We start from the raw sequence: 25,000 nt of genomic DNA on the forward strand, positions 1-25,000 counted from the left end.
TAGAGAGCAGCAGGAGGCGGGCCGTGGCGGGACAGTCCGCCAGCTACCTAGGGGGCGCCAGAGCTCTGTCTTCCACTCAGCACATTGCCAATGACCACAGCGCCAGGACTTGAAAAGCTGCTGGTGTCTAGAGAAACTTTGCGCACACACACGCGCACACACACACACACACACACACACACACACATACACACACACAATGCAATGGACGTACACACCTACAGTATATCCACACACGTACACACTCATACACACTACTGACGACCAGACTCTTGGATAGAATATTGTTTTGTATGAACGATGAACGCCACAAGCGAACGAGGTGACTTTCCTGCTTCTTTCTCAGCCACACGTGCAGAACGGGAGAAGAGGGATGGGTTAGGCCAATCTGGCAACCTGTCCAATCTGGCAACCCAACCACAAATCAGTCCCAGGCTGGGAACCTTGACTCAATGCAACCCCCCCCCCCAAAAAAAAAAAAAACCCGCATCAGCGCATCAGGACCCCTGACATACTCACCAGCCCCTGCTCTGGACCCTGGGAAACCCTGTTAAACCCTGTTAAACCCTGTTCTTAAGTTACTATCTGTTTGTTTTGTGTTACCAGGCCGCCTTCTCACGTGTTACACTGGTGTGAAGCCTCGTGATCTCTGACTAGGACATGTCCGGTGAGCATTAAGTATTAAAGGTCGATCAAGTAAAAGCAAATTGTAGCTCCCCCCCCCCGCCCCCCCCCCCTTTTTATGTGATTCTTTTGTGATTCGTTTGCTGAACGGAAGGTTTAAAAAGCACTAGTGTTTTCAGATTATTGTCATCCATAAACCCATATGGCAGTCTGTCAATGTCTCTGCAGAGATAACATCAGATACCACAGATACATCAGAAGCATTAGAACATTTTCCATGTAGCCGTTTTTCCCCTTTCATCGTGTCTCCAAAGCGGTTTTACTTTTTCGTATTTCTCTATTCTTCCCTCAGACATCGTCTGGCTCCAGTCTGTATTAAGGTTGAAAGTCCACTCATCCAACCAGAAGCCCAAACTAAGTACTTTTCCCTCCATTGGAACGAGCGAATGAACATGTCGGGATGAAATGGAGCAGAACACCTTTAGCCTTCTAAAACTCAACACTTTCTTTTTTTTTCTCCCCATTTCTTCCCTCTTTCTTTGTTGCCTAAAAAAGAGCACTACTTACTACCAGGCAGGAGTTTACTGTTCTTCATTCAGACCCCTAAACACGGTCTTTAGACGCCTGCCTCATTTCACAGGAGAGTTTGAAATTTGAGATATTTCTAAGGCAAAAATGTGTCTGTGCCATGTTCCCAGAAATTGACATTTAAGAATGCCTTTTAAATTGCTTATTGCACATATTTTCCTGTGTTGTTGTTGTCGTCTTGCTCCCTATAAACCCATTCACGTGTTGGTTTCCCCGAGGAGAGTACCGTAGTCCTCGAAACCTCTTGGCACTGTATCTCCCGTTACAGGCCACTCTGAGTCTGCTCTGAACACTATCCTTAAAATAGAAACCAGCAAACCCCTTACCAAGCCTTGTCATCACAATGACAAGAAACATCCTCGTCCCTCACGTATGTTGCTCCGTGTCCTCTCACGATGCTGTTGGACTAGCAATACTGACCTTCCCAGCGACTGTACGTACAATTGCCATGACTTATTCTAGCCAGCCAGAAAACAACAACACCCGTGGGCATGTTGCAATCAAACTGAGAAAAAAATCTGAATAACTGTCCTTTATGGATCGATTTTCAAGGGAATGGCTTCAAGTGAAGGGGCTGCTCGTCGCTCTACTATAGTGATATCAAACTGTTAAGAGGCCTTTGCTGCCCGTAAGCCCCCAATAGAGCGCTCAGCCAGTCCACTCACAGGTACTTGAATGTCTGTAGACTTGAAGGAGTGTAAGTGTGCTTTAATGGCCTTTTTGTGAAGGTGACTGAACTTGAAACGTGCCAGCTGTGAGCCAAAGCTCAACTATTCCTTCTCCCCCCCTTGCAGCTCGATCGTGTTGTAATGAGATAGTTATCGTCTTGTTGACATTGATTTGCTTTGGGTTTTTGGTTTCGTTTTTTTTCATGTTCACATCAGAATTACAATCAATGGAGGAGCCAATGTCCGCTAGATGTACCGTATACGTTGCCAGGGAGTTGTTTCACCGATGGCTATCGTCAACCTCAGTATGTCATGTCTGTATGTGATAATGTCATCATAACACTTAACACAGATCAGTTACGTTGTACAGTACAGTTTAAAAGCTGGTATATTGTTGGTTGTATTTTTTCCCCCCACTACATATCATGTTTGTATTTACGTTCTGGTAATATACTCACACATGGGAAAAAAGAGTTTGTAGGATTTGATAACTGTACTTTGGCCAAGAGAGATTTATGTTTTGTATTTTTATGTTAAGTTGCAGCGAGTCTTGTATCTCTTGGCAGAAGGTGTTCATCTCAAGGATTATTCTGAAAGTCTTGGCTTCCATCTGGTTCCCATTTTGAGTTCAGTGAACCGTCTTGTTTGGTTTCATATCAAGCCTTTTAAATCAATGATTGTCTGAAGTGTTGTTCATCACCCAGAGAGAAAGTCCCCAGCCTTGCACAATTATTTCACAGGCAAACCCAGAGACATTTTTAGAAACCTGTAACTTTAATCACTTTACATAAACATGTATATTTATTTTTTCACAGGTTAGCATAACCCAACAGTGTATATATAGTATGAGATCATACAAGAGATCACAAATTGTATTTGCCCTGGAAAATCTTGTCTCTCCGTGTGAGCTGGGTTGCGCAGAAACCAATAATGACTATTGATTGCTGTTGAGAAAAGAAAATGATAAACAGCTGGGTTCCTTTTTCTTTCTTTTTTTCTGTTTTTGTTATAAATTAAACACATTTTCATTGTTGCTGTACTGTCTCTCCTGATCTGCAATACTGCACTGTCTGTCTCAATTGAAGTGACACTTCCCCACTTTTATATAACCACATATTCACGATCTTCAGGACTATACCAGTGTCTTAAGGAACAGCGACAATGAGAATGACCTGTGATGTCATCAGGGGACATTTTCAAACACATTCAGTAATTAGCAGAAACGTGTTCCCAGCCAGAGGGAGTGCTTTCACCACTGTGGTTTTTTGAAAATCACAATGTTTATTTTTGGTTTTGTTTTTATCCTCAATGACATTGGCGGGGGGGACATTTTCTTAGGACTTAATAGTTTTTGACTACAGAACGTAGAAAATCACACTGGTATGCTACTGGAGATGGTGAACATGAGGTTAAAATGTGGTGATTTAAGTCCCTTTAAGTCATTTGTGGTTTGCCTCTTGAAACTGTATTACTATTCTCTGTACTAAATCCCTTCGAACAACACATGGAAAGAACCAGGCCTAATGCCCCTGTCACATTGGACATATCCTATGCCAAACAAAGCTCTCGATGGTTTGCCAATGCTTAGCATTAGTATTCATAGTGGTGGTTGGTACTGTATGTCAGGGTGGTATTCTGTCTTTCCTCGATTGTGCCTTTTAGCAACATTTGGTTTGTGAGTTCACGAGACACTCAGTCTGTCATTGACTGTCATTCAAAAGAGAGGCAACATATTCGGGGTCGTGAGCTAACCTCATCATACACTGGAGATTCACAGCTTTCAATTCATGACACGAGACAACCTGCCTGCATGACCACTTAGGATTATTTATCAGTACATACTGTCTCATCACACGTTTTGTATTTTGCTCCCAGCTGTCCTGATGCCTTCCTCCATCATACCTTGTAATTAACAAATGACTTTTATAGAGGTAATAAATGAAATAGAAATAAAAGCGCCAATTTTGTAAGAATGATTTATAAAATAAAATAAAAAATGAATAAACTCATATTTGAGGATAATTGTGTCTGTGAGTGTCTTCTCTGCTACCGAGTGATAGATTTTATTTTGCAACACATGACGGGAGTGGGACATATTTCAACATTGTGTTTTAATTTGTCAGAAATAAGGAATAAAAAAATCAGTAAACAGACAAATCATGTCAACATACTGTCCTTCTAACTGGATGTGGATGTGCTCCTCGTGCCCCATACGGACAGTAACAGTCTTCCAGCATATCAATCTGAGAAGCACACCATTGAAGAGGAATTATTATCCACTATTGAACCATTGTTTTTCAGTCTGGAAGCAGCTTTGCTTACCTAACTTTGTCCTCGAACAACCTCCCTGAAGACAATAACCTCACAACACAACTTGAATATGAACCCCGATCATCATCTTAATTATTAATCACATTTATGTCTGAAACCTAGTCCAGCCTCTCTCTCTCTCTGTTTTTGCTTCAGTCTCCCTCTTTTCTTCCTGATAAAAAGCTTTTAAAGGCCTGGGGATAATCCAAAAAGCACATCGACATTTCCCTACTTGATCTGCCTGTCCTCAAAAGCCAAGCCAAAAGACTTAAAAATACAATAAAAACACTATTGGCCTAAAAGCACAGCAGAATGTCTAGCTCCACAGAAAACAAAAGTTAACCAGACGTTATCAGTAATGATAACACAAGTCCAGTACTGCTGGAGCGGTACATCGGTGTGTTTACATCAATACAATGTACAATAGTAATACAACCTCTTCGTTTCAACCAACTGTATGTTCTACCAAAATGTTTAAGGACCGTATAAAAAACCTTTTTGAGGAAAAATGTCTTTCAAACCCCTTCATAATGGGTGAATTTAGTATTTGTCAAATATCTTAAGATATAATAGATTAAATAGAATATATAAATGTTGTTTGTATATCTACATATTGTCCCACATGTACAGAAACAAATCATACAATTAACACTTTTGACGTTTCTATTGAAAGTCATGACTATTCGGTTGTTAAGTCTGACGTCACGCGTGACGTTTAGCAATTTCCGGGTCCAAATAAAATATTCCCCGCACCAGAGTACCAGTGTACTAAATGTTTTAGACTCGGATCTATTCATACAACAAGGGACACAGCACTTTCACGTTTTTTCCCATATTATCAGCGTCTTTGAGCCTCGGAAAAGCACTATACAAATATAATGAATTATTATTATTACTGCGGCATTTCGAAGAGAGCGCCTCAGCCAACGTTGGACCCGGAAACACGTCACGACTTAACAACCGAATAATCTGGGACCCTGTCGCATCTCCAGTTAATAACCATTGTCTTCCAGTCTCTCTCTCTCTCTCTCTCTCTCTCTCTCTCTCTCTCTCTCTCTCTCTCTCTCTCTCTCTCTCTCTCTCTCTCTCTCTCTCTCTCTCTCTCTCTCTCTCCCTCTCTCTCCCTCTCTCTCTCTCTCTCTCTCTGTCTCTCTCTCTCCCTCTCTCTCCCTCTCTCTCTCTCTCTCTCTCTCTGTGTTCAGCTCCTCACAGCCAACATGGCGTTGATCTCCCAGATGAGGTTTCGGAGCTGGTCCATGATCTGCTTCAGCTGCTGGTTCTTCTGTTTGAGCTTCTGTAATAAATTAACAGGAAATCACAGTTGTCAGAATGTAGTGTGGTGTAATGTGGAGGTTTTTCCCAACTGGAGGGAGTAGTAGTTGACGTTATCAATCACAGATGCTTTTACAGTTTTTCTGGGAAGAACACTGAACTCATTGTCATGTTCAGGAAACCAGTTTGAGAAGACATTTGCTTTGTGACACGGTGCGTTATCACGCTGGAAGCAGCCATTAGAAGATGGGAACATTGTGGCCATGAAGGGATCAAACAAGGTCAGCAACAACACAAACAATAAGCTGTGGCATATCCACACACCATCTGAAACAATGACAAGTTAGTTAGTTAGAAGTTACAACAGTACAGTTGTTCCTAATAAAGTGTTCAGAGTTTACAAAACAACAATTGACATAGCGGTCCTTTCTTTTGAATTTAAAGGTCCCATATTATGAAAAAGTGACTTTTTCGATGCTTGTCCATTTATACATGTGGGTCTCTGGTGACCCTACTAACACAGAAAATGTGAAATAAAGCAATATGGTCAGTTTTTTGTGGTCTGCGTATTTCAGAATACCTGCGATTCAACAAGCCATTCAGATTTGCCTCTCGGCCTTAGGTCACACTGGGGTGGAGTGGAGTCGGCACTGTATTAAGTCGTGCATAGTTTAACATATAACACACACTGTATCCCCCTGCCAGTAAAGCCAAAATGTAACCCTTCTTTTCCTCACTCAAAACTTTTCTTTTCAACTCTTTTGGCATGGTCAATAGTTGTCAATAGTTGTAAGAACGGCACTGGCCACTAGTGCAAGCTGCCAGCTCGCCAGATCCGGATATGGCTGGGGCACACACGGGGAGCGGCATATTGGGCGGCCGCTTCCGAGGGGGGTATAGGAGTATTTCTGGACTAGGATCCGTCGCGCAACACCGCCCCCTGGGTGCCGGAATAACGGTACTGGGCTCGAGGAGCCAGTCAGCCTAGTCTGCCTGGCGCCCTCCTCTGGGACTGCCGGCCACGGGGTCGTGCGGCGGATCCTATGCAATAGGCAGGGGATAATTGGATGCTAAGTTGGGTTAAATTGGCTACCAAATTGGGTGAAAAAGGGATAAAATCTGAAAAACAAATTTTAAATAACACGCACTGTATCCCCCTGCCAGTAAAGCCAAAATGTAACCCTTCTTTTCCTCACTCAAAACTTTTCTTTTCAACTCTTTTGGCATGGTCAATAGTTGTCAATAGTTGTAGGAACTGTAATAGCTGGTCCTATTGCAAGAGAGAGTAATGACCACAGCAGTGGTTGTTATAGGTTTCCTTGTTAAATAAGATTCGGTTCAGGTGATGAACCTAATCAGTACTTCAGTAGAACGAGATAAGCCTGCGTTGGAACAGACACTGGAATGGAATGGCTGCCATACAAGTAGAGATGCTGATTTTAAAAGAAATTGTGTGGTCTCTTAATTTTTTCCAGAGCTGTATATTGTTGGGGGATCTGAGGGACCAGGCCCACTCACTGGGAAATATGATTCTATTCTGAGGTAAAATATTTATATTTAGGTAAATTGAGACAGAATGTACAGTATACAAATTGAGAGGTTCATGGCCTTTGTGAAACACTACAGTAATGTAGATGTATTGCGACGGGAAATAGCAAAAAAAAAGGTAATATACTGGGACAGATGGGTTAACCTCCCAATCGGAGGGTTGGAATGAAATATGGAATGGATGGAGTTGATTGGCTGTGTCACTTGTGAACCCGAGGTCTACCATGCCAAGCTAAGCCTCCCCAGAAGTAGGGTTGGGCGACGTGTCGATGTAATTAACATAATCGATTACGGAAATCGATTTGCATCGCAAGATTATTATTATATATATTTTCGGTTTACTTAAATGGCCAAGTATGAGTTAGAATTTGAGTATTTTTCTGATCAAACATCTGATAAAAGGGGTCTATTATTATTATTATTATTCATTATTATTATTATTATTATTATTATATCATAACACAGTAGTTACGTGAATATTAGACTATAAAATATGTGCTTTATGTGTCTCTTTTTCAGGATGAGCAAAGCAGAGTGGAGGACTTTTTCCACAAAGGAACCAAAGGAAAATCCATGCCGATGGCTGCACTATATTCCTTTTACTTGAATTGAACAAGCTCTTGCTTTAATTGTATTTCAGAGAGATTCTATGTTGGACTGTAAAACAGAGATTACCAGTTTCTTTCTACTTTGTTTCTTGTTACATTTGTTTGTTTTGTTTGAATAAACTGAAGTTTTTGCCTCTTGGCCCTTTTTCTTTATTTTTGTTTAAGTCAGCATCAAGGATATTATCTGAAGGCAATCAATGTTTGCATAAATCAGACAACAACATGTAGGCGTCTTATCAAATACAATCGGATAACACAATGTGGACATTTGCCTTGTTAACATAATCCCTAACTTTATTCTGTAATCAATAGAATCAAATCTAAGTTATGTAGTATGTATTTATTTAGGTTGTGTTATGAAAGGCGACTGGCTTCATTGTCTTCAAGTTCATCTCAGGTCGTCCCCAGCTTCTCTGCGCTGTGGCAGATGAGAGATGATGTGATGACTATACTCAGGACTAGAGTTGTAGAAGAAAATCAGGGGGGATGGTGGATTTTATCATATGGGGACAGTTTTAGCATCCCCACAGCGTCAGTGACTTCAGTGTCAGTGACTTGGTAAAAACATTGCATGTGTGCGTGCCCCCTCGCCCACAGTATTTTACTCAATATGCGCAAAACTAAATGTTGAAATAGCAGTAATATCACGTTGATTGATAAAATGTCATAAGGGATGGTAAGGGGGGATGGCCGTTTTAGAAGGGGGATGATTTTGACTGTTTTTATTTCAGGGGGGGGGGGCATCCCCCCCTCATCCCCCCTCAACGTGAGTGCTGACTATACCAAACAGTATGACAGGGTAGTGGTGGCCTAGAGGATAGTGAGTTGGACTGATGATCAGAAGGTCACGAGTTCAAATCCCACCTTGGGAACACCACCACTAACTAGTGTGCCCTTGAGTAAAACACTTAGCCCTAAGTTACTCCAAGGAGACAGTCCCTGTAATCTCTAATTGTAAGTCGCTTTGGATAAAAGCATCTGCTAAATGGTTAAAATGTAATGTATGAGAGTAGATAAGGATATGAAAAAGACAAGGTGGTCCCTGTTAAGACAACTTCAACTTGACATTTAAACAATTTCCACTCTTCATGTCCCTGTAAAGTCATGACCTGATCTGCTAATCAACTCTGTTTGGACAGAATATAGGAGATATTCCGTCATTCGTGCGAGGAGTTAATCTATCTAGAAAGCTAAATAAGCAAAGCTCTGCAATCATAAATTATTCTCTCGTGATTATTTTTGTTTGTTTTTTGGCATTGAGGTAGTCCACTGCGACAATGACAACACGCACATTTTAAACAGTGACCTATGACCTGTGTGTTTTTTATGTGAGCATGTGAACTTCAGTTTCACACAAATGGTGCAGCAGTCAAGAACTGAGACAAAAACTGTAGCCTAATCTCTGAACTAACACATCTGGCCTGACTCAAAGGTATATATAGCTTACTGCCGGAGCAAACAAGGCAAAGTCAGTCAAATCACAGCTGCCGACAGGGTTCGTTGAAACATAACTCGGCAGACAAGCAGACAAGTAAGTTGAGCTATCAAAACAGCAGTAGTCTGACTACCTTCAAGAGAAAGCACGCAGAGACAGAGATAACACACAGGAGCTATACTGTATCTGCACTGCGGTGAAATCTACTAAGATTAAATCCCATCTCGCTCTTTCAGTAACACTCCTTCAGCCGTGACTAATTACCCAGCCATTTTTGCGGCGCAGATAACACGTTCAAGCAATCGATTTCACACAGCCCTCTTAATATAAACTATTTAGCTGATTGTCCTTGAAGATATTCTGGAGTCGAACATTTGGCATGGTTCCAGCACGTCTCTAGGGGGTTCTAAAAAAAATAATTTAACAAGACTTTCACTTTGATTCACAGGGAGGGTGTACGTACTGTACAGGGTGTACCTCGTTATTCTGACAAGCAGCTGTCATTAGAAGCCTTTGAGTTTCTGCCGGCGCGCTGTTACAAACAAGACAATGTCAAAACATGAAGTGATTGTTCTTCTACATAGACACATACATAACTAAAGATACAAGTACTGGAATAATAAATGCCCCAAAAACGAAGAAACCCGTTGAAGTTGTTTACGAGTAGGGAGTTTCACAACAAACCACTTCATGAAGGATTTAGCTAATTTGTGTAGTTTGGCAAGTCTTTCCCAAACCACCTCTTAACTCACTCATGAACTGAAGTTCATCTTGTAGCGGAGTGAAATATGAATCAATCAATGCATAACCAGTGGCCAGAAGTGCTGCTCTGAGATCAGCTTTCTCCAGGGAAATTCCGAACTAAACTTAAGAAGTTAAGATAGGAGGACTGACATTGGACCGGTTCTTATAATTAACTTTTGTCAATGTCGACATTGATGCGCGAACTTTGATAGGCATGTGCGTAACCAGTGTTGCCAGATGGGATTGATTTCCAGCCAAAACCACAGTCTAAAAACCATCCAGTGTGATCATAATTAGCCCAATTGGGAGGGAATACGCCCAATCAGGCAACACTGTTCCCTAATTCTCCGTTCTGAGGAGAAGCTGTCATGTGACACGTCTTTTTAGACAGTTAATTTATTGACAAATTACATTCTTGACAAATCACTTTCATAACATCTTCAACCACACACTCTTAAGGCGTTTATTATATATAGCAATGTATGACGTTTAGATGTAAAATAAAATAAAATAATAATAAACATTTAAAAAGTCTGGTTTTATGACGGTTTTGGTCAAAACTGCTATTTGCGGTTTAACCGTAAAACCGACCAACCCTAGTCTGAATAGGCTACTTTCCGAAGGAACTGTATGTTGTAAAAAGTATCATTTAAATTCAATTTAAATTTAAAATATAATGGGTTAACTATGTCAATTAATACTTTGCACTCAGGGAGACAACAGCAGCCGCGGAAAGATCAAGGAGGATGAGTATGATGACATTCATACATACCGGTACTCATACATCAGCAGCCAAAAACGAGATCATTGACCACCTTGACCAGAGCTGTTTCGGTGCTGTGCTTGGCGCTAAATCTGGATTGTAGCGGTTCAAACAGTTGCATACTGTGGCATGTGGTTCAGGAGTAGAGAGGTAACTGCACGTTCAAGAATCTTGCTGAGAAAGGGGAGGTTGGAGATGGACCCTGCTTCTTTAGGATGGGAGAGACAGCAGACAGGTTCAGTGCAGCGGGGACAGAGCCGGTTAACACTAGAACAGCTGTGCCTTTTTTACCTACTATAATAGGCGCCCTATAATAAGACCCCCTCTTTACAATGCTCAAGCTGCTATTTACAGACAACGACCACTAGTTGGCCGCTTGTAAATTAGCCTCCTTCGTACACAGAAAAACTGCAAAATAGCTTTATATTAGCTTATCCTGATGTGATTTTTGAAAATGTAAGGATACTGGGTGGTAGAACGCACATATCTAGGAAAAGTCATGAAAGGAGGGTCCTGAAATTTGATCGAGTGCAAAGATATAACATTTTTCTTTACTCACAGGTTGTTAAGATAGATGAGTTGATGATATCGACCATGAGGGCACAGAGAACAGGCAGGCTAGCCTTGACCAGTGAAGTGGGCATGAGGTCCAGGGGGCAGGTGGATGGGCGTGAGCCAGAGACCAACTTCATGATAGAGTCCATTTCCACAGGGGGAAAGGCAGAATGGGAATAGGGAGGTGGGAGGTGGGGGTGGAGGAACAGTTGTAGCAGCCGGAGGGATAGATGAAGAATGGGGGGGGCTGCTGATAGATGCCATCAATCTTACTTTGAAAGTAATCGATAAATCTGTTGCATAGATCCGAGGACGTGGGGTGGAGGGAGTTGTCTGGAGGGCTGGAGGAGTCTATTAATGGTGGAGAAGTCAACTTTGGGATTTCCTTGACCAGTGGATATCCGATTTCAGTAATAGGAGGATTTTGTTTGTGTGAGGGCAGATCTGTAGTCTGTAATGTGTTCTAGGTAGGCCTGGGTATGAACAGTCAGACCTGTTCTCATGCAAACTGCAACGTTTCTCCAACTGTGCCAGGGAGTCCAGGGTGGCAGGTAAGGCTTTTGTTGTAGGAGGTTACGATCTCAGGGTTCCTACGAGTTTCAACAAGTCACATTTAAGACCTTTTTAGACCTTTTTTTGACCCATTTGGATGGAATTTTAGACCTATTCGCGACACCATATGGTAGCTTTTTGTCGTCCTCGAGGTGATGAAATTAGGGATTTCACTGCCATACAGACAAAAAAGGAAGTGAATTGGCATTTTCTTTGTTCCAACTTGATTCATTTCTGCGTAAATAGATGTGGTCGGACTGATTTCCTTGCAGGGTCTCATTTTTAGACCGAATAACAGAACATTTTAGGCCTTATAAATTGGATTGCTGGATTTTCAACGTTAAGGCTTTTTTTTACCAGTGCGGAAACCCTGGATCTTGGGTGGGAGAATACATCTGAGAGACAGGGGGGACAGTGAGAGGGGAATTAAGTGAGGTCCGTGGGGCTGATATTTGTAATATTCCTGTACGTCATGGTGGACTGCAGGACGGCCGGGGGCGGAGGGCACCGGAATAGAGAATTGGATGGCGAGGTGGTCAGCCATGTGGAAATTGAAGCCACAGAGGTTGGTGGGGGTAATGGACTCCGAAGTACACACAAGGTCAAGTGTACGGCCTTGCAGTGCGCTATGCATCCTTTTAGTATGATAAGTAGAGCATAACAGCCTAAACAGACAGTATTGTGTGATTGTAGTGGAATGTTTTATTAGGATTCGGATTAATTTGCATTGCAATTATATAGCCTGGTAAATACCACCCTCTATTCCTTCAGGTTATCTACTACAATAACATACTATGTATTACTTATGCATATGTATCCATATTATGTTTTACTTTACTTTACAGTGTGCAGGATGTGATTGCTTGCTACCATCCAAAAGGGAGAGAATGATTTTGTGATTCAGGGTCACAAAACACTGATGCAAGTTGAAAAAGGGCAAAGCCACCAAAACCTACATTGAAGTTAAGAGGCCTGGGAGGTGTGGATTTGTTGGACTCATTTGCAGCCAAATACAAGTTCCACATGAAACCCCACCGCTGGTACATCCTCATCTGTTGGCACGCCATTATCCTGCTGTGATCAACGCCCGGCTTCTCTACAAACGGGACGGCAAAGCTCTCAAGACTTTTAGGGAAGAGATACTAGGAGACAGTTTCAGGCGCTGAAACTAGCATCCTCTCTCTCATCTTGGTGCATTTCAGAATGCATTTCTGCTATATACTGTTTGTAATATTTCACTGTTTATAATATATTTTTTACATGTATCTTAATTAATTCTAATCCAATTCGGGTGAACACAACTGTCAACACACCAAAGAGAGGGTGACTATCTGGTAAATGGACTGACTTATATAGCTATGCTTTATTCCAAAGCACTTTACAACGGCCTCTCATTCACCCGTTCACACACACATTCACAAACCAATGGCGGCAAGCTACCATGCAAGGCGCCGGCCCGCTCATCGGGAGCAATTTGGGGTTCAGTGTCTTGCTCAAGGACACCTCGACATGTGGCCGGCCGGGGTTCGAACCGGCGATCTGCTGACCTTGCGATCATTAGACGCCGGCTCTACCTCCTGAGCCACAGCCTCTACCTCCTGAGCCACAGCCTCTACCTCCTGAGACACAGCCTCTACCTCCTGAGACACAGCCTCTACCTCCACCAGCCTCTACCTCCTGAGACACAGCCTCTACCTCCTGAGACACAGCCTCTAGGTCCTGAGACACAGCCTCTACCTCCTGAGACACAGCCTCTACCTCCTGAGACACAGCCTCTAGGTCCTGAGACACAGCCTCTACCTCCTGAGACACAGCCTCTAGGTCCTGAGACACAGCCTCTACCTCCTGAGACACAGCCTCTACCTCCTGAGACACAGCCTCTACCTCCTGAGACACAGCCTCTACCTCCTGAGACACAGCCTCTACCTCCTGAGACACAGCCTCTACCTCCTGAGACACAGCCTCTACCTCCTGAGCCACAGCCTCTACCTCCTGAGACACAGCCTCTACCTCCTGAGACACAGCCTCTACCTCCACCAGCCTCTACCTCCTGAGACACAGCCTCTACCTCCTGAGACACAGCCTCTACCTCCTGAGACACAGCCTCTACCTCCTGAGACACAGCCTCTACCTCCTGAGACACAGCTTCTACCTCCTGAGACACAGCCTCTACCTCCTGAGCCACAGCCGCCCCAACTGCAGGCGATGGGAGCCCAGTAACAAAGACGGTGACATCAACCAGCCTTTTGTATCCTCAGAAGGGACAGTCCTCAGGTGAAGGGGCCGTCCTCAGGTGAAGGGACCGTCCTCAGGTGAAGGGGCCGTCCTCAGGTGAAGGGAGTCCATCTAACATATCGATTTGAAATTACTTTTGATTGTTGTTAAAGCACTTAACTTGCAGGCACCCCTGTACTTGACTGACCTCTTGCGCCACCATACTGTCTGTGGCCTGAAAATAACTGTCTGTGGCCTGGGGTGGTCCAGTGGTCTAGTATCACGCGGTCTACAGTGCACACATATGCCCATGTCGGCATGGGTTCGAATCCGGCCCATACCCTGCTGACATGCCCTCTCTCATTTCTCCTCCTTACTTTCCTGTCTGTCTTCACTACATCTGTCCAATAAAATGACAAATATGAGTGGGACTGGCAAACTCGGAAAAAAATAACTGAAAGAAAATAACTGTCTTTGGGACTATCATTACAAATGAACGTGGCTGAACACTCAAGAGACAAAATTAAGTTTTGTAAATACAATTGTATCCTGTTTTTTATTAATAAATGACTGTTCATTAAAAATATGACTGATGTGTGATTATTATTCATGATATATATACGGTTATGGGGCTAAATGACATAACATAATAAACCTGCAAATGAACTCTTAGTTGTTCTAATTTATGTATGTGTACTGATCTTTATTGTCTGATCAAATGTGAGTACAAATACATAAATTATGTTCCCAACTGGGGCCGACGTTGCAATATTACATTATTTAAATATGACATCACATCATATTGCATTAACATTTCCCTAAAAACAGAAATGTGAACATTTTGAAAACCATTTCATTTCTGCCACAGCAGAGGCCTCTTACAACAACATCTGAAATGTGAAGAAAAAAACAGGAACTTCCAAGGCCGCCGTTCCTGCCTTGATTTGTAGTGCTCTCATATAAACCAGGGAGAGAGGAACAGAGGAGAGAGGAACAGGGGAGAGAGGAACAGAGGAGAGAGGAACAGAGGAGAGAGGAACAGAGGAGAGAGAAACAGAGGAGAGAAGAGACAGTGGAAAACGTTTTGAACACTGATCTCTGAACCACCGTCCTGCTGGTAGAAAGTGATCGCCCTGATGATTCTGACTGGTCACCCACATCTGAGAGAACAGCTCTCCCCTCTGCTCTCTGACAGCCTTAGATACAGGGTCTGAGGCCAGCCTCTCTCTCTCAATGTCTCAATCAGTGAGACGCCCAACTTTTGTCCTGTAGAGTGATTGTGCCTCATCATCTCAGGGCCCCTGGTTCTCTCTCTCTCTCTCTCTCTCTCTCTCTCTCTCTCTCTCTCTCTCTCTCTCTCTCTCTCTCTCTCTCTCTCTCTCTCTCTCTCTCTCTCTCTCTCTCTCTCTCTCTCTCTCTCTCTCTCTCTCTCTCTCTCTCTCTCTCTCTCTCTCTCTCTCTCTCTCTCTCTCTCTCTCTCTCTCTCTCTCTCTCTCTCTCTCTCTCTCTCTCTCTCTGTCTGTCTCTCTCTTCATCTGACATCTCGCAGCCAACTTCAAAGGTGTTGTCCTCAATAATGGGGGCAAGAGAAACATTATTTTTTTCCAAACCCCCAAAAACCTAAAAAGCCATCAACAATTTGTAGGGTGGTGGTCATTGTTGTAACTGCAGACAACTACCAGACTGCTAGAAGTGACAGTATAGTATGTAATGGTAAATGGTAAATGGACTGCACTTATATAGCGCCTTTATCCAAAACGCTTTACAACGGCCTCTCATTCGCCCATTCACACACCAATGGCGGCAAGCTACCATGAAGGGCACCGGCCCGCTCACTGGGAGCAATTTTGGGGTTCAGTGTCTTGCCCAAGGACACTTCGACATGTGGCCAGCCGGGGCTCGAACCGCAGATCTGCCAACCTTGCGATCGTTAGACGGTGGGTCTGCCTCCTGCGCCACAGCCGCCCCCCGCCTTACAAGTGTAAGTGTCTGTGGGTGAGACGAGGGGCCCGGGCAGATGGAGGGAGGCGGGGGGAGGATGGGGGAGGGGCCTGGGCAGGCGGGGGGAGGCGGGGGGAGGACGGGGAGAGGAGAGGAAGAGAGGGTGCTCATAATGCTGTGCCAGCACCTCCTTCATTATCCATCACTGGCTCTGTGTCACTGGCAGCCAGGGTGGAAGGTTCTGCGCTCTTGGCCTTGGCATCAGAATGCTTCTGGGGCTGAAAAATATCTAAACCAGACGACTGACTCAACATAGTCGCTGCCACCATTAGTCCTAACGTAGTCCACCTATGTTCTATCCAAGAGATTACATTCAAAAGCCAGATTATAGGATAAAACTATGGGAATTCTTTTTAAATAATTTCTTTCAGGAAAAAGCTTTCAATTGCAAAGAATTGTCTGTGGGAGGACCCCCAGACAACCTGCTAGAGGTGTCCAGTCACCCCACATTTAAAATCAAACTTTTAAGCAATTAAAAAATTGCTTATGTTGCTTGAGAAAACTGCTATTTCTAAATTAAACTGATGATATTAGTACTAGAACAGCCGTGCCTTTTTTACCTACTAAAAGAGCCGCCTCGGAGTTCAAATGACCCCCTCTTTACAATGCTCAAGCTGCTATTTACACACAACGACCACTAGTTGGCCGCTTGTAAATTAACCTGCCTCCTACACAGAAAAACAAAAAAATTGCTTTATACTAGCTTATCCTGATGTGATTTTGAAAATGTAAGGATACTGGGTGGTAGAACGCACATATCTAGGAAAAGTCATGAAAGGAGGGTCCTGAAATGTTATCGAGTGCAAAGATATAACACTTTTCTTTACTCACAGTAAAGTACTCATGGCTGTTCTAGTGTTAAAGGAAGCCTTTGATCATGTAGAAGTGCAGTTTTATTGTAGTCAAGAGTGCTGGTGCCTGTGTAGAGGCGGTACACCAGCAGCGTGAAGGGGTGAGTAGGATCTCCACCCAGTAAGCCGGCACACTGACCTGTTTGAAGAGTCTTCTGATACTAAGTGGACTTTGCAGTCAACAGCAGGCCTATCGGGAGCCTGTCTATTTGTTTGACATTAGTTTAATAGCCTTAATAGCCTAATCTATTTTCTTTATTTTGTTTAACTTCATGGCTTTTTTAAAGGAGAGTTTAACTGGCAAAATGTCCGCTGTTTGTCCACAGAAGGGTCCACTTCCCAGGAGGACAAAGCCCAAGGTTTCGTGGGAGATAAAGTCTTCCACTGCTCGCAGGCAGAAATACAATAGCCATGTTGTCGTCCCTGCATACACAACCTTTCAATGTCCTCAGCACTGAGCTGGAAAGCTTGCAGTGTCCACTGACTGTTGCAGAACGGTCCTCATTGATTCTGCACTTTAGAAGTATCAGTGTGTCGTATTTTCTCACCCTGGTCTCTTCAGCACTTGATTTCCTGCCAGGTAGCAGTATTGATTGGGTTTTTTCCCTTTGTGATTTTGTTCACGGTGATTATATATGAGGGGCAGTTTCACATCCTATTTTTAAAACCCAATGATCAGGTCAAACATGCCCATGCATATGATGAGACCATTTTTTGTGGTTTGTACGGCAGGACCAATGACCTAAGCATTCACACAATGGCACCTAGCCCATTGGGAAACACGCCACGTTCGCTTTAATGTCAGAGACTTTAGCACAAGACATCTAAAGATCTAAATCAAGTTTCTTAAAGGTCCCATACAATGAAAAAAATCACTTTTTCAGTGCTTGGTCTTTTGTTGTTCGTTTTTTGTGGGCTGTATATGGGGCGGCTGTGGCGCAGGAGGTAGAGCCGCCGTCTAATGAACGCAAGGTTGGCAGTTCGGCGGTTCGAGCCCCGGCTGGTCACATGTCGAAGTGTCCTTGGGCAAGACACTGAACCCCAAATTGCTCCCAGTGAGCGGGCCGGCGCCTTGCATGGTAGCCTGCCGCCATTGGTGTGTGAATGTGTGTGTGAATGGGTGAATGAGAGGTCGTTGTAAAGCGCTTTGGATAAAGGCGCTATATAAGTGCAGTCCATTTACCATATTTCAGAAATGTTGGAAGTCAACAAGCCATTCAGATTGGCTTGTTGCCATTCAGAAAGTGCATTCTAAGTAAAGGTGTAGCCTATTATTCCCAGGGCTAAAAAGTTAATCCCATCTTCAAAGCAGCATTTAGGATTTAAGCTAACTTGTAAATGAGTGTAGAAGCTGTGCACTTGGCATGGGAATTGATCAATAGAATTAAAACAGACTGCATGAAGAAACCAATCTCGTTGTGATTGGGCTGGGAAAGGATTAGCATACATACATACATGTATGTTTTAGAGTGAATCACAGTTGGTTGAGAAAATGTGCTGCCAACCCCAAAATCATGGGTACAATGAATCACACACACTGTGTGAAAAGTGTAAGACTCCTGAAAACAGTTTGACACATTTTTTAAACGGTCTCTCACGTTTGGTCGACCAACCATGGCGCTGCGTGGTGAAACACTGTCGTCAATGAATAATGACTGGCTTGGACAGAGTATGGAGGGCACAGCCAGGGTATGGTTTAATGTCCTCTGACCAGGGTTTGTTGGTTGTCCCCCGTGCCAGATTGAATACCAAGGGTGATGGAGCATTCCAAACCGTGGCTCCCAAACCTTGGAATGCTCTTCTCTTGGATCTTAGATCAGCGGTCTCGGTCGAGGCTTTTAAAAAAACAGCTAAAGACTGTCCTGTATAGACAGGCTTTTGGCTAACCCCAAAAGCCTGTCTTTCTGTGTCCTGTTGATATTGTTGTACACTTGTTGTTTGTTACTTGTTCTTATTTTCACTTGTTTGCCTATTTTAACCTGCCATGACTATCGCTCTTTTATTATGTTCTTGTATGTAAAGCACTTTGTGACCCCTGGTCTGGGATAGGTGCTATAGAAATACATTTTACTTACTTACTTACTTACTTACTTAGTGACTAGCTTGGACAGAGTATGTAAGCAGAGGGCACAGCCAGGGTATGGTTTAGTGGAAGGGGCTTTTGTATCTTCTCAGTAATGCCCCTGTCTCTATCTGTCTCTATCTCAAGGCAAATCGGGCTGCGGTCTTTCATCTCCTCTCAGCTGTCTCAGGGCTTACACCATCTAAGTCCAGCCTGCTCCTGTATGGAACAGTGGGGGAGAAGGCAGGCGGATATCCTCCAAGATGAAAGTCAGTGTAATTCCACTTTAAAGTCTCGACCCTGGCTGGAGACGGAGGAGTTATTTCTACTCTTCTCAGGCGAGGGGAGCAGGAGCGAGCACAGCACATTGCATCACCGGGGTCATTTACTCTTCACACCGACGGCAGTTTCTCAGCTTCACGAGTGGCATTTATTAAAGGGGCAATCTGGGATTGGTACACCTATTTTTTTTAAATGATCAGAAATTAGAAAGTCTCCACGCCATCTGGCATGACACACTCAGAATTATGAAACACGGGACGTGATGTTATACTGTCCATTGTGCCAATGGATGGTACGCACATGAGGTTTGCCTTGATGTTGAGAGTGGCATGGGAGCTGTATCTCAGACATGGGAAGGATGTTAAATTTCGGGACACATCATCAGTAGAGTACCTTTGAATCATGGGGTGTTTTGGCCTTTTCAACACTAGACACCCTCATCTAAGGCGGCCAGCTACAGGGTGATCAAGCCTGAGCTTGTGTCCCATGCCCAATCATGAGAATTGCCTGGTTGTTTAAATGGCGCAGCCCTGGAAGACTCCTACAGAAGAATGCTCACCATAATTAACACTAGAACAGCCGTGCCTTTTTTACCTACTATGAGAGCCGCCTCTTTACAATGCTCAAGCTGCTATTTACACACAACGACCACTAGTTGGCCGCTTGTAAATTAGCCTGCTTCCTTCCTACACAGAAAAACGGCAAAATAGCTTCATACTAGCTTCTCCTGATGTGATTTTGAAAATGTAAGGATACTGGGGTGGTAGAACGCACATATCTAGGACAAGTCATGAAAGGAGGGTCCTGAAATTTGATCGAATTTGATCAAATGAAACCATCACGGCTGTTCTAGTGTTAAGAACCCCCCCGCCTTAAACAACTCTCCACTAATCAGAAACACTCTCCGGGAGGTAGGTACAGATGCTTCACTGCTTTGTTCCAAGTTACAGTCGGCTGAGGTCTGGAAAAAATAAGTATTGTGGACAGATGAGATGAATATGATGTTCCAGTGTGACACAAAGAGGAATGTCTGGAGAAAAAAGGATCTGCTAAAGATTTACAGTATACCACCACCTGATTCTTGAAGAATAATATGACTTATGGGGTCGAGCACCACAGCCAACAGTGCACATATGCCCCTGTCGGCCATATCCTCTCCTCCTTAGCTTCCTGTCTGTCTTCATCTATCTCTAGTAAGCCCCGTTCAGAAACAGCTGGGCCGGCTGGGGCTCAGGAGGCAGAAACCCCTACGGTGTTATCTGCGTCAGCCACGCACGTCAGTAGAACTTGGTAATATGTGACTGCTCCTGGTGTTTCTGGACACCTCTCGGAAATGAGAAAGACGTCAAATTCGTCTTTAATATTTTTTTCTATTTTTTTTAATTTTCGTTTTTTTAGCTAACATTCAACTCGAAGATGTGAAGTACCCACTCGTTATTTTCCGAACAGTTTTACGTTCATTAAATAAGTGTAATCTATAACACAATGACTTCGTTTCTTGTTGTTTGATGGGGATTCATTATCTTTGATGGGGATTTTCTGTGCTTAGTGATTTCCGGTGTAGCAACTTTCAAATACTCATGTCGTCTTCAATTTGTTTCCGATTTCAATGTATGATGCATCATTTGAAAGCTTACAATCTGTAGTTTAAGCACATGTAAAAAACTGAAAAATGATTTCGCCTACAGGTAGCCCTTTTCATTGGGCTGTGTCACATATGATTAACACTTAATCAGCCATGAGGGGTCATGTGAGTAAAAAATAAAGTGTTATATCTTTGCGCTCGATCACATTTCAGGACCCTCCTTTCATGACTTTTCCTAGATATGTGCGTTCTACCACCCAGTATCCTTACATTTTCAAAATCACTTCAGGATAAGCCAGTATGAAGCTATTTTGCAGTTTTTCTGTGTAGGAAGCAGGCTAATTTACAAGCTGCCAACTAGTGGTCGCTGTGTGTAAATAGCAGGTTAGCATTTGAAAGACCCCCGAGGCAGCTGTGTTAGTAGGTAAAAAGGCACGGCTGTTCTAGTGTTGCTGGGTTGTTTTATTCCACAAGTTGTATGTTAGTCGGCCCATCGGAGACCTAACTGTATGAGCACAAGCACTGGAAAAGTGAGTGTTTCATAATATAGGACCTTTAAAACAATTAGTCAAGTACGAAGGGCCTAATGACTTACATAGCCTTTACATAATTGTAACACAAACAATAAAATCTGTGGATTTACTCGACAACACTAAGGACTACAAACCACAGAAAAAAACATTCTCATTCCAAAAACATCTCCGATCCTCCAAGAGTCATGTCTACCCTCTGACCTCCTGTGAACCAATTAAAAAGCTACTGGCCAACAGTAGTGGTCTAATGGGCTACACATGGGCCTGCTAATAACGTGGAGGTCTGGGCGCCTTGTGTGAACACCCTGCTAATGTCTGAGTGTGTACAGAAGGAGCGAGAGGGAGAGGGAGAAAGAGAGAGAGAGAGAGAGAGAGAGAGAGAGAGAGAGAGACAATGAGAAAGAGAGAGGGTGAGATGGAGAGAGACAGCGAGAAAGAGAGAGGATGAGAGAGGGAGAGAGAGAGAGAGAGAGAGAGAGAGAGACAGCGAGAAAGAGAGAGAGAGACAACGAGAAAGAGAGAGGGTGAGATGGAGAGAGACAGCGAGAAAGAGAGAGGATGAGAGAGGGAGAGAGAGGCTTGGAGAGAGGGAGGGAGCACTCTACCAAACACCGTACACCTCTCTCTCTCAGTCTCATTACCATTCAGGGGTTCTGTTTGTTTATCACGAGGCCTGCTCTTCAGATAAGGCTATCCACACCAATGCCACTGGAATTCATTACATGCGCCAGCCAGCACAGGCTTAAGAGGGGCTCCCTGTTTGTATTACAAACATCTTCGCATTTAATTTCTCACTTTCTCATTTGAATAAAGAGGACAGACGTGGTAATTAACAGGATATTTAAAAAGCAAGAGAGCCAGGGAGAAAGAGAGAGAGAGAGAGAGAGAGCAAGAGAGAGAGAGGGGGGAGCTGTGGAGAATTAATAACAGGGCCAGATCTCTCCAAGGCCTCCTTAATGGGCTGTGACAGGAATTTATTCACACTTAGGCTGGTATTAAATCAAACGCAGGCCGAGTGGCGATGGCAGACTGCAGTGGAGGAGGGCTGCTGGGGATGGGGTCTCCGGTGGGGGGGGCGGAGGGGGGTTAATGACTGTGATACCCTCAGGGAGATGGCCATCAGCTACTTCCATAGGGGGACGAGGACGGGGGACACACGAGGGAGGGGAAGAGTGATGTGGCGGTGACAAGACACCACGGCCAGATGGAGGGATTATTATCAAGCAGTCTTGAGTGTGTGTGCGCGTTTCTGGAAAAAACGCACAGGTTTTTTTGGGACGAAGAAGGGCAAAAAAGCCGGCTTACGAAACGCACTCGAGATTTACATCTGATAAGAATTCCGTGTATCTGTCTATCGATCATATATTCATTGTTTCCTTTGGTTAATTGCTATGTGACCATCAATGTAGATCGTTCAATTAAGGTCCTAATCTGTGGGGCGCCTCTGTGTTTGAGAGAAAGAGAGAGAGAGAGAGAGAGAGAGAGAGAGAGAGAGAGAGAGAGAGAGAGAGAGAGAGAGAGAGAGGGAGGACCAGGGGCCCTGAGATGATGAGGCACAATCACTCTACAGGACAAAAGTTGGGCGTCTCAGAGATTGAGCAATCTCAAACCATTAGACGCCGATGAATTATGCACACGGTCATGCACGCACCGACGCACACACCGACCGACCGACGCACGCAGACACGCACACACACACGCACGCACACACACACTTGTGGAGACTGATTCTGTCCTGCTCCTCTCTCAGCTCGGCAGATTGCATCACCATCAGTCACAGAGCCTCCGACAAACAGCAATTACCCCAATAGACAGCTAAGGAGAACAGGCTATCACTCACACACACAGGATGGTCCATAAAGCAGGAAGACATTACCATGGAGGAGTCATTCATCTAGCTCCTCTTCTCTCATCTCTACCACACTTCTGCCATGCTTCCTGTCCAGCTAGACTGAAGGGTAGGCCCTTTCACCAGGCCTGGGGATGGCCTTTCACAGCTGCTTCTGACTCTGTGGAAATATTCGGGGCGGCTGTGGCGCAGGAGGTAGAGCCGCCGTCTAATGATCGCAAGGTCGGCAGATCGGCGGTTCGAGCCCCGGCTGGCCACATGTCGAAGTGTCCTTGGGCAAGACACTGAACCCCAAATTGCTCCCAGTGAGCGGGCCGGCCGGCGCCTTGCATGGTAGCTTGCCGCCATTGGTGTGTGAATGTGTGTGTGAATGGGTGAATGAGAGGCCGTTGTAAAGCGCTTTGGATAAAGGTGCTATATAAGTCAGTCCATTTACCATTTACTCTTCTTCACAAACTTTTTCCACTTTTGTGGATATACACAGCACTCGAGTTGAGGGGGGATGAGGGGGGATGGCACCCCCCCCCCCCCCTGAAATAAAAACGGTCAAAATCATCCCCCTTCTAAAACTGCCATCCCCCCTTTCCATCCCTTATGTCATCTTATCAATGAACGTGGTATTACTGCTATTTCAACATTTAGTTTTGCGCATATTGAGTAAAATACTGTGGGCGAGGGGGGGGGCACGCACACATGCAATGACATTTTTACCAAGTCACTGACAGTGAAGTCACTGACGCTGTGGGGATGCTAACATTGTCCCCATATGATAAAATCCACCATCCCCCCTGATTTTCTTTTACAACTTGAGTACTGTGTGTAGCTATGTTAAGGCCGTTCTGAAGGCAAAAGAGGGGGGGTCCAACCCAGTACTAGTAAGTACCCAGTACTGTGCCTAATAAAGTGGCCAGTGAGTGTATATGTTGTCATTTCAAAATGGTGAAACCAATATACACATTAATATCATCAAATAAAAGCAAGAATCTCTACTTTAACCTCGTAGTAATTGGTTGTTTTCCAAGTGTAGACACAAAACAAGAAAAAATACTTCACTGGCCCCATCACCCACGCAGGGCACTGTATCTTTATGTATACATGTAGTATGTATGTATACATTCTGTTATGCATCTAGCATTTCTCTTTCCTTTTCTTCCTCTCTTTCTCGTTTGTTTTTAGCATTGTGTTACAGTATAGGCCTACAGTACATTCTGTTTACCTTCCAGAGGCACCTTCCAACTATCTACCAACCTCTCTATTTCTATTTTCAGTATTTCAGTTAGTATTTCATCAATCTTTTGGCTTCTGGCTTTCTGTTTCCTTCACCCCCCCAAACCTATTCCACCTTTTCGAACTGTCCTTCCTTTTTCTTACTCTCTTGACCGCACTATTCCTATCTCTTCTCTCTGACTACATACAACATCTATCTATCCGGTCATCCATCCTCTCCCTCTTTTCTCTCTCTCTGTGGTTCTCTCTCTCTCTCTCACCTCCCTCTCTCCTCTAGTAGAATCATATCTGGATGGGGGTCACATCCTCTCCCTCTCCTCTCCCTCTTTTCTCTCTGACTACATACACATCTATCTATCCGGTCATCCATCCTCTCCCTCTCCTCTCCCTCTTTTCTCTCTCTCACCTCCCTCTCCTCTCCCTCTCCTCTCCCTCTTTTCTCTCTCTCTCCTCTCCCTCTCCTCTCCCTCTCTCCTCTCTCCTCTCTCTCACCTCCCTCTCTCCTCTCCCTCTCCTCTCTCCTCTCCCTCTTTTCTCTCTCCTCCCTCTCTCCTCTAGTAGAATCATATCTGGCTGGGGTCAGATCCTCTCCCTCTCCTCTCCCTCTACTCTCCCTCTCCTCTCCCTCTCTCCTCTCTCCTCTCTCTCACCTCCCTCTCTCCTCTCTCCTCTCCCTCTCCTCTCCTCTCCCTCTCTCCTCTCTCCTCTCTCTCACCTCCCTCTCTCCTC

The 25,000-nt window shown here is 44.1% G+C and overlaps 1 protein-coding gene across 1 annotated transcript in view; it reads right to left on the reverse strand.

Moving 5' to 3' along the window:
• Positions 1-113: 113 nt before the first annotated feature.
• The window catches only part of med30 (mediator complex subunit 30), a 43,483-nt gene continuing 18,596 nt past the window's right edge, over positions 114-25,000 (reverse strand). Inside the window, exon 4 of the mRNA XM_080526086.1 lies at positions 114-5,484. Coding sequence (XP_080382212.1) covers positions 5,389-5,484 — 96 coding nt within the window. The 3' untranslated portion in view covers positions 114-5,388. The remainder of the gene's footprint in view (positions 5,485-25,000) is intronic.

The sequence above is a fragment of the Nansenia antarctica genome (assembly GCF_963989245.1).
Source record: "Nansenia antarctica genome assembly, chromosome: 3".
NCBI lineage: Eukaryota > Metazoa > Chordata > Actinopteri > Argentiniformes > Microstomatidae > Nansenia > Nansenia antarctica.